Source organism: Astyanax mexicanus, chromosome 2 (assembly GCF_023375975.1).
Source record: "Astyanax mexicanus isolate ESR-SI-001 chromosome 2, AstMex3_surface, whole genome shotgun sequence".
NCBI lineage: Eukaryota > Metazoa > Chordata > Actinopteri > Characiformes > Acestrorhamphidae > Astyanax > Astyanax mexicanus.
The window spans coordinates 72212887-72227957 of record NC_064409.1 but is presented as its reverse complement, the minus strand read 5'-3'; the positions used below and the strand labels follow the sequence as shown (position 1 = coordinate 72227957).

Genomic DNA, 15071 nt, shown 5'->3' with positions numbered 1-15071 from the left:
CATTCAGAAAAACAGAACTTGCTGCTTCCAACAGGCTTACGATGCTATTGATAGGGGTATTGTGTTGCCCATGCAAATAAATAGCTATTTTTACACATCTAACAAGCTCAAAGTATTCCAGCTATAGCTGAAAATATCTCTATGATATCATGCATTTCCATTACCTGAAGGTACTGTCTGTATAAACAGTGTTTTTAATAAACTATGTGTGCACTTTCAAAGCTCTCATTGCTTTGTTTTAAATTTCAGGGCCCTCAGAATTCTACTAATTAAGTTTGAAGCTACTTTGAGTTTGTTAATGGTGTAAAAATAGCCTTCATTTTGCATGGGCAACACTATGTCCCTATCACTAGCATTGTAACTGTTCAGAGCATAGACTGAAAGCGCTGGGAGTAAATAGAGGTGGGCTATTCAACAAAAGTTTGTACTTATCATGTTTCACTGGAACCCAAGTCCATTTTACACCAGACTTCTACTTTACTGTGGAAGAAGAAAGTTCCAACAAAAAGCTAACATTACCAGATTTAAACATAAAGCACATTTACTGACTATTAACAACTAAACTTAAGATTTGTTTTAAATAAACTTGAAAAACAGTTGTAAGCTAGCCAGTTAGCTATTAAGCTAGTTAGACATAGCTAACTTTACAGTTGCAAAAGCGTAAATTAGCTAGCTACTTACTGAACCAAGACGGACTAACTCCCTAACTAACTAACCCCAGACTGCATACTAGCTAATGAGCTACCTTGTTAGCTAAATGTTTAGCTTGTGTTTACAGAGCAACATATAAGAATAATAGACTGTTTTTAATTTTTACCTTTAATGAACAAACTATCATTTTGAGCAATAAAACAACTAGATAACTAGCTTGGAGAAAACGCAAAATAAATTACTTGCTATGCTAGCTAGATAAAAAAAAAAACTAGATCAGTAGCTAACTTTAGCAACTTTCAACTTTAATTAGCTAACGATACATATGCATTTGCATGGTCATTCTGCCCCAAATTATACCAGTATTGTTTACTCAATATTATAATATATACAGAAAAATAGAATACAAGTAAACATGTTTGTAATATACTTTTCATAAAATGCATTGGGGAAACTTTGAATAAGGCTGTGCAACATTTTTAGAGCGTTCCATTAACGCTATCGTAAGAACGTCTTATATTAATATTGCTGGAACTTTGAACAAGGCTGTATAATGTTTTTTTTTTTCCATCAACGTTACTGTGGTAAAGATTTCTCCATACAATATGGCAGCATTTAGAGAACGTTTGCCAAAGTACAACAAATGCACAACTTCTGTCCAGAGAGCTGCACTTCAAACAGAAAAGCAGAGCTGAGGTTTAAACTAGATTCTATGAGCAACAGATCTCACTCATGACATTGTTCCCTGTATTAGGATTACAGGTAGCACACAGGTCATTCACACTAGTGCAACTTGGTTTAAGTCAAGCGTTCCACAGTTTTGCACAAGTACAAATATTATATTTTAATGCCCCATCTACTCTTAAAGAACACAGTACAAGCTAAAATAACACAAAACAAACAAGATATGTAAGTTATATATATTTAATATTTGTTAGTAAAGTTTAAAGTATACAATGCATGTAAAACCACAGGATAAACAAGGTAAATATAACATTGAATCAATAATGAAATCAACCTAAAATCAATGTTCAATAATAAATCAATTCTGACAATGGGGATTAACATTTTTCTATGTATTAGAATCTGATAAAATGGGCGTTGATTCAAGGTACTTGTGTTTCTTAAACCTGATCCTGGGGCAATCTGCCCTGCACATTTTAGCACTTTTTCTGTTTTTTATACACCCACTTCAGCTCAAGAAATTGTCTCTTAATGGGCTGATAAAATAAAATTAAATTAAAGCATGCAGGTCAGTGTGCCTCCATTATTAGAGTTGAGAAATACTGCTCTAAACTATCTGTTCATCTGTTAAAGCTGAGAGACAAAGAACCATCACTGAGAGTGAAAGAAGCACGTGGACTGAGGTGGTAAAGTTATATCACTTATAAGACTCAGACTAATACGGTTCTCATGAGCGTTGTGGCGCCCACTTCACCAAAGTTTCATAGTAGTTGGAGCCGTGCTGATCCTGCAGTAGAAACTCTCCCTATTACAGTCAGTGAAGCATCTATTTGATTTTGAAACTTTAATTTTAAGGTAAAAATACTAACTACACAGTGCTGCCCTAATTAAACACAAACTTGGAAAAAATACTGAACAATCTGTTCAGTATTCCCATTTTAATCCATATACAGGAAAGGGGCTCTAAAGAAAATACAGTACAGTCCAATAGTTTGGACACACCTTCTCATTCAATGTGTTTTCTTTATTTTCATGACTACTTACATTGTAGATTCTCACTGAAGCATCAAAACTATGAATGAACACATGTGGAGTTTTATGTGCTTAACAAAAAAAGGTGAAATAAATAAAAACATGTTTTAGATTCTAGGTTCTTCAAAATATTCACCCTTTGCTCTGATTACTGCTTTGCACACTCTTGGCATCATTCTCTCAATGAGCTTCAAGAGGTGGTCACCTAAAATGGTTTTCCAACAGTTTTGAAGGAAGGAGTTCCCAGAGGTGTTTATTAGCACTTGTTGCCCCTTTGCCTTCTTCACTCTGTGGTCCAGCTCACCCCAAACCATCTGGATTGGGTTCAGGTTCTGTGACTGTGGAGGCCAGGTCATCTGCCGCAGCACTCCATCACTCTCCTTCATGGTCAAATAGCCCTTACACAGCCTGGAGGTGGGTTTGGGTTCATTGTCCTGTTGAAAAATAAATGATCGTCCAACTAAACGCAAACCAGATGGGATGGCATGTCACTGCAGGATGCGGTGGTAGCCATGTTGGTTTAGTGTGCCTTTAATTTTGAATAAATCCCCAACAGTGTCACCAGCAAAACACCCCCACACCTTCACAGCTCCTCCTCCACCATGCTTCACAGTGGGAACCAGGCATGTGGAATCCATCCGTTCACCTTTTCTGCGTCTCACAAAGACACGTCAGTTGAAACCAAAGATCTCAAATTTGGACTCATCAGACCAAAGCACAGATTTCCACTGGTCTAAAGTCCATTCCTTGTGTTTCTTGTCCCCTAAAAATCTCTTCTGCTTGTTGGCTCTCCTTAGCAGTGGTTTCCTAGCAGCTATTTGAGCATGAAGGCCTGATTTGTGCAGTCTCCTCTTAACAGTTGTTCTAGAGATGGGTCTGCTGCTAGAACTCTGTGTGGCATTCGACTGGTCTCTGATCTGAGCTGCTGTTAACTTGCGATTTCTGAGGCTGGTGAAAAGCAGAGGTGACTCTTGGTCTTCCTTTTCTGGGTCAGTCCTCATGTGTGTCAGTTTCGTTGTAGCGTTTGATGGTTTTTGCGACTCCACTTGGGGACACATTTAAAATTTTTGCAATTTTCCGGAATGACTGACCTTAATTTCTTAAAGTCATGATGGCCACTCGTTTTTCTTTAGTTAGCTGATTGGTTCTTTCCATAATATAAATGTTAACAGTTGTACAATAGGGCTGTCGGCTGTGTAGTAACCTGACTTCTGCACACCACAACTGATGGTTTCAATCCTATTGATAAAGCAAGAAATTTTACTAATTAACTCTGATAAGGCACACCTGAAAACCTTTTTTTTAGGTGACTACCTCTTGAAGCTCATTGAGAGAATGCAAAGCAGGAATCAGAGCAAAGGGTGGTTATTTTGAAGAAACTAGAATATAAAACATGTTTTCAGTTATTTCACCTTTTTTGTTAAATACATAAAACTCCACATTTTTTATAGTTTTGATGCCTTCAGTGAGAATCTACAATGTAAATAGTCATGAAAATAAAGGAAACGCATTGAATGAGAAGGTGTGTCCAAACTTTTGGTCTGTACTGTCCACTAAAGTAGCAGAAAGCACACCATCAAAAAGTACAAAACACAGACGACTTTAGACATGTTTAAACTACAATTCTTCCTCAGTTCCTTATTAGAAATCCTGAGTAAGTCTCAGTCTCTGTAGTAAAACATTGCACTTAACGAAATACAAACACATTAAAATCAGCATGCACAACATAAAAAACACCACAAATCGGAAGATATAAAATGTTTAAAACAATATAAAATTTTCTGTATCAGTACATAATACATTAATTAAAATGCTTCTTTTCTAACAGGCTTCATGATTGCAGAAAGATGCAAATACTAACAAATCCACTTCTCAGTTATGCTCTCACACCAGACCTGTGAATAAAAAAGAGCATTAACCAGGACAGCAATGTGCAAAATGAATGTGATCAAGAGCCCAACAAAAGCAGCTTGGCGAGCCCAGGTTGGTTGGTTGGTTGTTGGGGCTTTATTGCCACTCCAGCACAAATTTGGCTATTTGTGGCATACACTTGGTTTTAAATGTGGAGATATAGTACAGTTGATTCAAATATTACATAAGCCTCTACATGTGTGTCAAATTTGATGTTTAAGATTAAGATCCGATAAAAACTTTAAAATCTTCCCTGTTGGGTTTTTCCCAAAAAGGTCCTTTATGTTCTGTTCTTGATAGTAAAATTTTCTTATATGGTTATGGGCTGGACAGTCGATGAGGATGTGTTTTTTAGTTAGTGGGGTGTTTTGACAAGATGGTATTTCAGTGTTTGTTAAAAGGTGTCCATGTGTTATTTTTGAGTGGCGAGCCCTGGTATAAAAACCCACAGCCTTGTTATTAATAACCCGGTGCTCTAACCAGTGGGCCACCTGCACCTGCCTCTGGCCACACATAGCTGTGGCATAACATGGAACTGGGGCCAGCACTTAGACAGTTGTTGCATTTGAGAGAATAAACCACATTATTGAGGCCCGGCATGCTTTAACTAGTTAAACTAGTGGTGTTATTCTCTATCTCTCTATCAAACTGGAATCAGATCTTATGGTGTGTTTATTATATAAACAGTATGCATAATCTGATCTTGTATCAGCATGGCTAATAATAGGAAATTCTTACCTGCTGCCACTCTGCCTCTCACAGGCTTACTGTGCTGTTTCACTCTGTGAGTCAGTGGCTCTTCGTCCGAGCTGTCTGCCTCACTTTTCACATCTGTAACAGACAATGCAGGTGGAGGCAATGAGAGGAGCCGAAGAGCTCTCTGAGGCCTTCAGAAAGAAGAGTGTAGATGCAGAGGAGTCTGAGAGGAGATCTCAGATTAATCAGCACTTCCAACGTCTACTAAATAACTGGAGAATATTTTAAACAACTGCCAACATGATTAGTTCAGGATGTCCTGGTAAGTTTAGCCCGATAGTAGAGTGTTGCAGCAGTGTCCAGTTTCAGGATATACCATGGTATGTAAATGCACAGTTATCATATGGTGGACCTTTACTTATTAGCTGTATTGGGGGTAAAAAAACAAGCAGACATAAGTATTTCATGTACACTCAGATGCTCAAAATAAAGAGAGCTAACCCATAATAATTATGATTATCTTAAATGATAGATAGTTCTAGGTAATGTTCATGATACCACTTAAATCTGTATTTACTGATCTTTAATGAGTGCTACAAATAAATGTACAAAATAATTTGTATTTATAAGATACAGGCACTTGCCCTTTTAATCATATTTATAATCCTATTATCATTATCATTCTGTTAATGTGTTTGGGTAATACCAAGGTACAGTGGCTTGCAAAAGTATTCACGCCCCCTGAACTTTTCCACATTTTGTCACCTTACAAGCACTAAAACTAAAATGTATTTCATTGATATTTTAAGTGATAGACAAACACAACAAATTGCATAAGAGTGAAGGATGTATACTTATACATCCGCCCGATGTATACAGTATACATCCAGGATGTATACTGCCATCCGCCCGATGCTGGCTGGGATAGGCCCCAGCCCCCCCTCAACCTTTGATGGATAAAGTGGTCGATGAGTGAGTGAGTGAGTGAAGTGGAACGAAAATGATACATGGTTTTCAACATTTCTATCCAAAAAAAAGAAAAGAAAAGTGTGACGTGCAAAAGTATATCAATACTTAGTAGAGCAACCATTCACTGCAACTACAGCTGTAAGTGTTTTGGGGTTTGTCTCTGCCAGCTTTGCTCATCTAGAAACTGAGACTTTTGGCTGGATGGAGAGCTTCTGTGAACAGCAATTTTCACATCTCGCCACAGAAGCTTAATGTGATTTAAGATAGGCCATTCTAACACATGAATATTCTTTGATTAAACCATTCCACTGTAGCTCAGGCTGTATGTTTAGAGTCACTGTCTTGCTTGAAGGTGAATCTCTTTTCCTGTCTCAAGCCTTTTGTTGCCTTCAACAGGTTTTCTTCCAGGATTTTTCTGTTTTTATCTCCATCCATCAGCTCTGACTAACTTCTCTGTCCCTGCTGAGGAGAAGCATCATCTCATCTACAGCATGATGCTGTCACCACCATGTTTCACAGTGGGGATAGTATGTTTAGGGTGATGAGCATTGTAACTTTTCCTCCCCACATAGCAATAATCTCATTCTGTTGCCATTTTCAATTTCTCTAACAGGAGTCAGACCTTCCAGTGTGTTGATTAAACAACAAACATAATCTGACCTTATTCATTCTTACCTGTGGTTGCTCTGCCTCTCACAGGTTTACTGTGCTGTTTCAGTCTCTTCACTTTGTGACTCAGCGGCTCCTCGTCTGAACTTTCTGCTTTACTCTTCTCATCTGCAGAAGACCATGCACGGTGTTATTACTCTATCATAACAATGCAGTCACTAGGCAACAACCATTAGCCCTGCACTTCACACACTTTCAGAGAACGCTTATTTATTTCTCTACATTTTGCAGAATAAAAATAAAAAGTCTATTGGATTATTATAGTGATTATGTGTTGCACACATATGTAGTTGTTTATAATATTGCTTATTAACCCTATGTTTATTATTTTGACAGTAATTATAATGCAACACTCTAAATAAATAATCTGGTTCAGCCTATTTTGTGCCACAAGATTCTGCTGGCACTCTGTCTATTGGTACTTTACACGGTAGGTTAAGGTAGCCTAAATGTGTTTTCCTATGTGACACATACAGTGCATCCGGAAAGTATTCACAGTGCTTCACTTTTTCCACATTTTGTTACGTTACAGCCTTATTCTAAATTGTATTAAATTAATCTCTTTCCTCAAAATTTTACACAAAATACCCCATCCTTATGACCATGTGAAGAAAGTTTTCTTGAGAGTTATGAAAATATATTAAAATGAAAAAACAAAGAAATCTTATTTAAGTATTCACACCTTTGGCAGCAACTACAGCCTCAAGTCTTTTTGAATATGATGCCACAAGCTTGGCACACCTCTCTTTAGGCAGTTTTGCCCATTCTTCTTTGCAGTAGCTCTGAAGCTCCATCAGGCTGGATGGTAGACGTCTGTGCACAGCCATTTTCAGATCTCTCCAAAGATGTTCAATCGGATTCAAGTCTGGGCTCTGGCTTGGCCACTCCTGGACATTCACAGAGTGGTCCTGAAGCCACTCCTTTGAGACCTTGGCTGTGTGCTTCGGATCGTTGTCCTGCTGAAAAATGAACCGTCGCCCCAGTCTGGTCAAGAGCGCTCTGGAGCAGGTTTTCATCCAGGATGTCTCGGTACATTGCTGCATTCATCTTTCCCTCTATCCTGACTAGTCTACCAGTTCCTGCTGCTGAAAAACATCCCCATAGCGTGATGCTGCCACCACCATGCTTGACTGTAGGGATGGTATTGGCCTCGTGATGAGCAGTGCCTGGTTTCCTCCAAACATGACACCTGGCATTCACACCAAAGGGTTCAATCTTTGACAGGCAGGCTGCTTTGTGCCTTTTACTAAGGAGTGGCTTTTCCCTGGCCACTCTGCCATACAGGTCTGATTGGTGGATTGCTGCAGAGATGGTTGTCCTTCTGCAAGGTTCTCCTCTCTCCACGGAGGAACGCTGGAGCTCTGACAGAGTGACAATCAGATTCTTGGTCACCTCCCTGACCAAGGCCCTTCTCCCCCGATCGCTCAATTTAGACGACCGGCCAGCTCTAGGAAGAGTCCTGATGGTTCCAAACTTCTTTCATTTACAAATGATGGAGGCCACTGTGCTGATTGGGACCTTCAAAGCAGCAGAATTTTTTCTGTATCCTTCCCCAGATTTGTGCCTCGAGACAATTTTGTCTCGGAGGTCTACAGACAATTCCTTTGACTTCATGCTTGGTGTTTGCGCTCTGACATGCAGTCAACTGTGGGACCTTATATAGACCGGTGTGTGTCTTTCCAAATCAAGTCAAATAACATGGATTTACCACAGGTGGACTCCATTTAAGCTGTAGAAACATCTTAAGGATGATCAGTGGAAACAGGATGCACCTGAGCTCAATTTTAAACTTCATGGCAAAGGCTATGAATACTTACGTAAATGTGATTTCTTATTTTTTTTATTTTAATACATTTTCAGAACTCTCACGAAAACTTTTTTCACATGGTCATAATGGGGTATTTTGTGTAGATGTTTGAGGATAGAGATTAATATAATACAATTTGGAATAAGGCTGTAATGTAACAACGTGGAAAAAGTGAAGCGCTGTGAATTCTTTCCGGATGCAGTGTATATGTTGTATGTGTGTCAGTGTAAATAACAAAAAAAAAAAAAAACATTGAATCTGACATTTTCATTTGTACTATTTGTATTTATTCCTAACTAATTCTTGCAACTTTCACATCAATATATTTGGTGAGGAAAAAGGAAAATGGATGACAGCAGTGAGGGAGGTTTTCAGGGGTGGGATGGCAAAGCAAGACTTCATAAATACTTGGGAACAAGTAAATCAGTTTAGAAACATAAACTGCTGAAGCAAATGTCATATGTGGGCCATTCCCCTGAATCAGTGGCATTTCGGTCCTCAGGAAATTACATGTATAAATGTGCACACAAAATAGCTTTAAAATACATTTTATTATTAAGCATAGTGTCTTGTATATTTACCTAATTGCAAAAGTAAGATATGTCGTTAAAAACATTAATAACTATTTAGAACACTGAAAAAAATAGCATTTGTTACCTGTCCCCACTCTCTTACTATAAACTTTACTATGAAATTTAATTATTAAAATCCCTCAGAGATGTATTTTTTTGCATCGTTTGGACTCCAAATCCCATTTGTTTTAAAAATATTTATTTCATAATAAATTCAGTTAAAATTCATTTTTGTTGTGTCCCTGGGTTTTACTCAGTCCTGTTACCTTAAAACATTACTCCATTTGAAACATCAGGAACATTCTACAAGTCACATCTAGAACAGGAAGTGACATCAGCTGGTTCTTCTGAAGGTCATGGGAAGACCACAATTAAGTTCCCTCATTAGTTTTTCTGTATATTTGATCTCATTGTAACTCTGACTGATGAGGTCAATCTCAACACTCATTCCTGTTACCTAAATACATTTTTTTATATGTTATTTGGTTATTTTTAAAATAGAAAAATTTGGGTAAATCACTAGATGTGCTCAGTGTCCTCATGCTATTAGCAAAAAAGTAACAGGAACGAGTTCCAGTGACAAGAGTGATTTTTTTTTGTTATAAATATCAGTTATTTGAACATGCAGTCAACCATTTCTTGAAAATGAAGGAATTAGTAGACTTGCTTTTAAACATGCTGTTTATAAGTCACATGAGTTTTGTAAGCATCCTCGGCTTGCAAACCTTATAGAAAACTGAACTGTGGGTAAATGTAGAGGGTTTCAGTAGTAAAGTGAGATCTTAGTCCAGTGTAAATGAGCTTATTGGAGCTGCTGTGGTTCTTACCCACTTTGACTGTGCTCTTCTGCACTTGGCTGCATTCGTGTCCCTGTGTAATCATGTTAATAATGTCTCTGTTAGACATCCGCTTCAGCAGCACCACCGCCCGCTTCATCTCCGGCTGCCTCTTCTTCTTCACCAGCTCAACCAAAGGCTCATTATCAGAGCTGTCACAAGAGGGCGCTGTGAGACAGTGAGATGTTAATGATGTGTATATACTGTATGGACAAGAAAAATGGAGAACTTAAAACTAAATTAAAAGTAACTGTCTCTTCTCTCCAGAAAAGGCTATCCATTAGATTGTGAAGCACTGCTGTGAGCATTTGATTGTTCTTAGGGACAAAATGTGTTAGTGAGCTCAGGATGTTAGATTGATCACCACCTTAACTCATTCCATCCTAACTCATCCCAAAAGTCTTCGCAAAGGGATGGTGCTTTATCTTTATGTTTGTATGGAACACAGTTTCACTGCTCTACAGCTCAATGCTGGGGGGGATTTATATATCTAGCCCACGCTTGGCAGTCAGCATGGTGAGAATAGGTTCATGTTTATCTGCCACAGAGGGTCTTATTCTATTGGCAGTATGTTTTTACAGGGTCAAGTAGATTACATTGAAAGGTATGAGTAACATACTGTACCTTGTCTCTGTGTGTCCTTTTGTTTAGCACACCCTCTTTTTTTAGGTGGTGCTGATGCCGTTTTCCTTGTTTCCCGTTTACCTAAAATAAAAAATATACTGTTTATTTATTTCCATTACAAATAGCTCAATAATTTGCCAATTAACATAAGCTAAACCGAGTTTCCTAAAAGCCAACTAACTACCTGACAACCTACCATAGTTAGCAATGGGTACATCACAAGCAGATCTATTCTCTCAACAGAACAAATACCTGATTACTTTTTTCTGATCCTCAATGTAAATGTTTCATCCATTACCTTTTCTTGATCTTTTTTGGGAGGTCTTTTGTGATGGTGATGCCTGTCTGTGCTTTTCGGTCTTTACTTCTGTTTTTTGCTTTCTTGGACTTCTTGTCTTGTTGGAATCTGCAGGGTGGAAGCATGCCAAAAAACTAACTACAAGGAAAAATATTCTTCCTACTAGCAACATAAACAAATGCATGAAGACTTTCTAGGCATGCACTGAAAACCTGGCAAATGGAAAATGACACAAAAAAATCATGAATAAATGAAAAGGCTTAACAATGATTTTTTAAGGGGAGAGGCAAAAACTGTTAACACATTGTTTTATTTTATTTGCAAAAATTAAATGAAATAAAGCTTTTATTAAAAGCTTTATGAATGCTTAGTATCAGTTTACTACCTCTTCACAAACTGGCTTTTCCCAGCTGAAAGACATGAACAGAACTGTACAGGGCAAGGATAGTGATAATGCTAACTGAGCTAACTTAGTCTTAGTTTTTTTTTTATTACTAAAAGAACAAAAACTGATTCTTTCTATCTTCCTGTGTAAATTTTACACACATTTGTAATCAAAGATAAAGGCGGTCCTACCAAATATTAGTGTGTGACCTTTTCTTTGGTGGTGTCTTTTTTTTTGGCCAGACAGTGTATGTTGGGATACTAAAATGTGTTTAATAGTTAATATTGGTGCATCCCTATAACTTACCTAGCACTGCTGTCTCCTCTGTGCCTGTTTTTTTGTTCTTCCTCTTCATCAGCGTCAGGAGCGATTCATCATCCTCTGATTTGGAGAGCTCTTTTTTATCTGGTAAAAAAACATTTATTTGATTATTTTTTTACATTTGTTTTTGATTTTGTTGCACAACCTTTTGAGGCAATCACTGCAATCAAACGATTTCTGTAACTGTCAACAAAACTTCTGCAGGTATTTTTTCCCCACTCCTCATGATCAAACTGCTTCAGCTCTCTCAGGTTGCTCAATAGGATTTAGGTCAGGGCTCATAGAAGACCACTTCAGAATAGTCTGATGTTTTCCTCTTAGCCATTGGGTGTTTTTATAGCTGTGTGTTTCAAGTCATTGTCCTGATGCAAGACCCATGACCTGCGACTGCGACCAAGCTTTTTGACACTGGGCATCAAATTTCTCTCTACAATCCCTTGATAATCTTGACATTTCATTGAACCCTGCACAGTTTCAAGACTCCCTGTGCCATATGCAGCAAAGCAGCCCGAGAACATAACAGAGCCTCATCCATGTTTCACAGTATACGGACAGTGTTCTTTTCTTGCTTTGCTTAATTCTTCCGTCTGTAAACAGGGAGCTGATGCGCCTTGGCAAAAAGTTTTTGTTTCATTTGTCCATATGACATTCTCCCACAAGCTTTGTGGCTTGTCAAAATGTAGTTTGGAAAATTCCAGTTATTTCTTGTTTTCAACAATGGTGTCCTCCTTGGCCATCTCCCATTAAGTAAGTAAGTAAGTAAGTAAGAAAGAGAAAGAAAGTGCAATGACATTAATTATGAAAGTGACTGATGTGCCATAAAAATATAATATAAATATGCATCTGTAACAAATATAGTTCTAAAAAGAGAATGTGAATATGTGAACACCCAATCATGAGTAAAGTGTACTTGAATGTAAGTGAGGTTGGGGAAGTGTTAGAATGTGTGATAGTGTGATAGAATAGAGCCATTTCAGTGATTTGAATGGAGCTGCTCGACCATGTAAACCCATTCCCTGAGTCTCTCTATTGTTCTCTACTGTCCTTGCTCTAATCTGAAGCTACATGAAGTTTGGAGGTCTTTAGTGCTGCAGTGACTCTGCAGAAAGTTGGTGACCTCTGCGCACTATGCTCCTCAGCATCCGCTGACCCTGCTCTTTTACTTGTTTAGTGTTTACGGTGAAATACCCAGCCAGTATTAATTACCACTCGAAGCTCCACTACAATCTCAACTTGGTCTTACGTGCTTCCTCTGAATATTGAGTCTTCTCGGGTGCCTTTTTCCTCTTCGCCATTTCACTCAAAGGTTCATCATCGTCTGAGCTGTTTCCAGCTGACCCTACACACAGAGTTACACACATTAACAAAGTAAAGATCTGCTCCAAACAATGCATTCATGGTTAATAATACAAGCAGGTAATAACTGGCATGATCTATTTTAGGTTATAATAAATTGGACCTACAAGCTTTTGTTCAGTATACTGTTCTGCTTGATGACAATTTTTATAAAATTTTCATATTTTATTTTTACTTAAATAGTTACTACAAAGTCATTTTAGAGTAGTTGGTGTAAAATGGCTTATTTTAAAGAAACTTAAAATCAGAATTGTTAGTGGTTACAGTGGAAGCCATTTAATTCTAGTACCCTCAATTATAGAACTACTACACTGTCGAGGTTGGCCAACCAGTAGCACATTTGCCCAAAGATGTTGCAGCTGGGCCTGTAAACCCTGCACACATGTAGGCTTTCAGGTGGTGCCATAAATGCTCGATCGGTGATAAATCTGAGGACCAGGCCAATAAAGAATGAGCTGTAATCTGGTGGAAACATTCCTGAGAAACCCTGTCTGTGTGTGGGTGAGCATTATCCTGCTGAAAGATTGCTGTTGACAGCCCTGCCATGAGAGGCAATTAATGGGCAGGTGTTTAACGCTTCTTGCAAGAGTTATGCACAGGTAACCAAAACAAATGTTTGATCACTATGTAGCTGCCTGATGGGTGGTGTAGATGGTGGGCAATTTATTGAAATATAAAGAGTATATATTCTCTCACCAAGAGGTACACTACCTAAAAGTAGCCTCTGGGAGAGTCTATTTCTATAACAAAGTAATGGAAGATTGCTACACTCTCTTGTGGCATCAGATCCACGTATGTGGAGTTTTTCACCAATCTGGGGTATGCTATTTTAGTTTTGTCAATTAATATATTTAGAGGGATGTGTTTCTTTAACCCAGAAAAACACAAGAGGCCTGGTATGACGTAGGCTTCTAACTACAGTGCAATGTACAGTGACGTAAGAGCAGGCCTATGCAGATGACATGAGCTATCATCCTATAATGTAAACACTGGGATTATAGGAATAAACATATTTTAAAGCCGTTTTCAGATGAATTCGCGTTAAAAACAGCTGTATATGTCAAAACGCAGAGCTGAAACAGTGTGATACAGTCAGCAGCACATTATTACCATCTCTGGGCTGAGTGTCAGTCATGGCAGCAGCTCCTGCTCTGGGACCTACAGCTGGTCACCTAGGCTGGGGTTCCTCAGAAGCTCCTCTCGGTTTAAAAACACAGATGATTAAAGATGGATCAGCTGAGCCACAGCATCCTCCAGCCCAGCTCAGGCCATCAGTGCAGCAGCTGTGCGGGTAATAAACACAGCTGTAGTAAAGCAGGAGATGTACAGAAGACCCCACAGCCTGACCCGGAGCTCCGGAGCGGAGTTAGGGCAGCGGGGGGCCGGCGGCTCTGTGGCCGGGGTGAAGTGTCTGCAGTCCGGCCTGATGCAGATGTAGCAGCCGGCTAGTCACTTAGCCTCTCCCCAAACATGCTCCTGCGCGTATACGCCGCCGCCGCTGCAGGTTAAACCCGGGCTTTAACCCAGAACCAGAACCGCGGCCGAGACCCGGAACCCCGCCTCTACCCCAGACCCGCACACCCCGAACCCCGCCTCTCCCCCAGACCCGCACACCTTACTGCAGCCAAACACCGGGCCACGTGCTCAAACAGCGCGCTGCTGCGCGAGACACTCCGCACCATTTGCGCAGCTTAATATTTTTATAATAAAAAACGCTAAATAAACAAATAAATAAATAAATAAATATAAGTATTAAATATTAAAGAACGTTTCTGTTATGTCAGCCAAAAAGGGAAAAAACTACAAATTATAATAATAATAATTTAAGTGAATTTATAATTTACTTACTTAAAGGCAGCATGACAAAAACAAGATACTATATAAAATAGATATAAAAAAGAAAATAGCAAAAACACTTTTAATACTAAATATTAAAACATTTTTTTAAATAAACAGCTGTATATACAGCTGTATATATATATATATATATATATATATTTATTATTATTAAGCAGAGTGTCTTGTACTTTGACCTAATTGCAAATGTAATTAAATGTAGTGTAATTTAAAAAAAAATAATAAAAACTACTTAGAACACTGAAAAACTGCATTTGGTACTTGTCCCCACTCTCTAACTACAAACTTTACCATGAAATATAATTATTAAAATCCTTTAGAGATTAATTTATCAGTGTGAATATTAGTAAATGTAAACCAATACATTTGACCAAGTTCAGGTTTGGGTCTTCTTGAAAAGATA

General features: G+C 38.4%; 1 protein-coding gene across 1 annotated transcript; it reads right to left on the bottom strand.

The window, feature by feature from the left end:
- Positions 1-1561: 1561 nt before the first annotated feature.
- On the bottom strand, positions 1562-14391 carry LOC103041488 (uncharacterized). Its single transcript, XM_022671990.2, has 9 exons — positions 13922-14391; positions 12699-12794; positions 11441-11539; positions 10750-10857; positions 10452-10532; positions 9819-9995; positions 6619-6720; positions 5017-5109; positions 1562-4262 (listed from the first exon to the last, which is right to left on the bottom strand). The coding sequence occupies exons 1-9, from the start codon at positions 13944-13946 to the stop codon at positions 4252-4254; spliced, it is 792 nt and encodes a 263-aa protein (XP_022527711.2). The 5' UTR covers positions 13947-14391; the 3' UTR covers positions 1562-4251.
- Between the last annotated feature and the right edge of the window lie 680 nt (positions 14392-15071).

Excerpts from the sequence above, each read along its gene's own strand:
- LOC103041488 (XM_022671990.2), bottom strand. The coding sequence starts at position 13,946 with ATGACTGACACTCAGCCCAGAGATG. Across the intron at positions 12,795-13,921 it reads TGACACTCAGCCCAGAGATG|GGTCAGCTGGAAACAGCTCA; the intron begins GTAATAATGTGC and ends CTCTGTGTGTAG. Across the intron at positions 6,721-9,818 it reads GAAGAGCACAGTCAAAGTGG|ATGAGAAGAGTAAAGCAGAA; the intron begins GTAAGAACCACA and ends GGTCTTCTGCAG.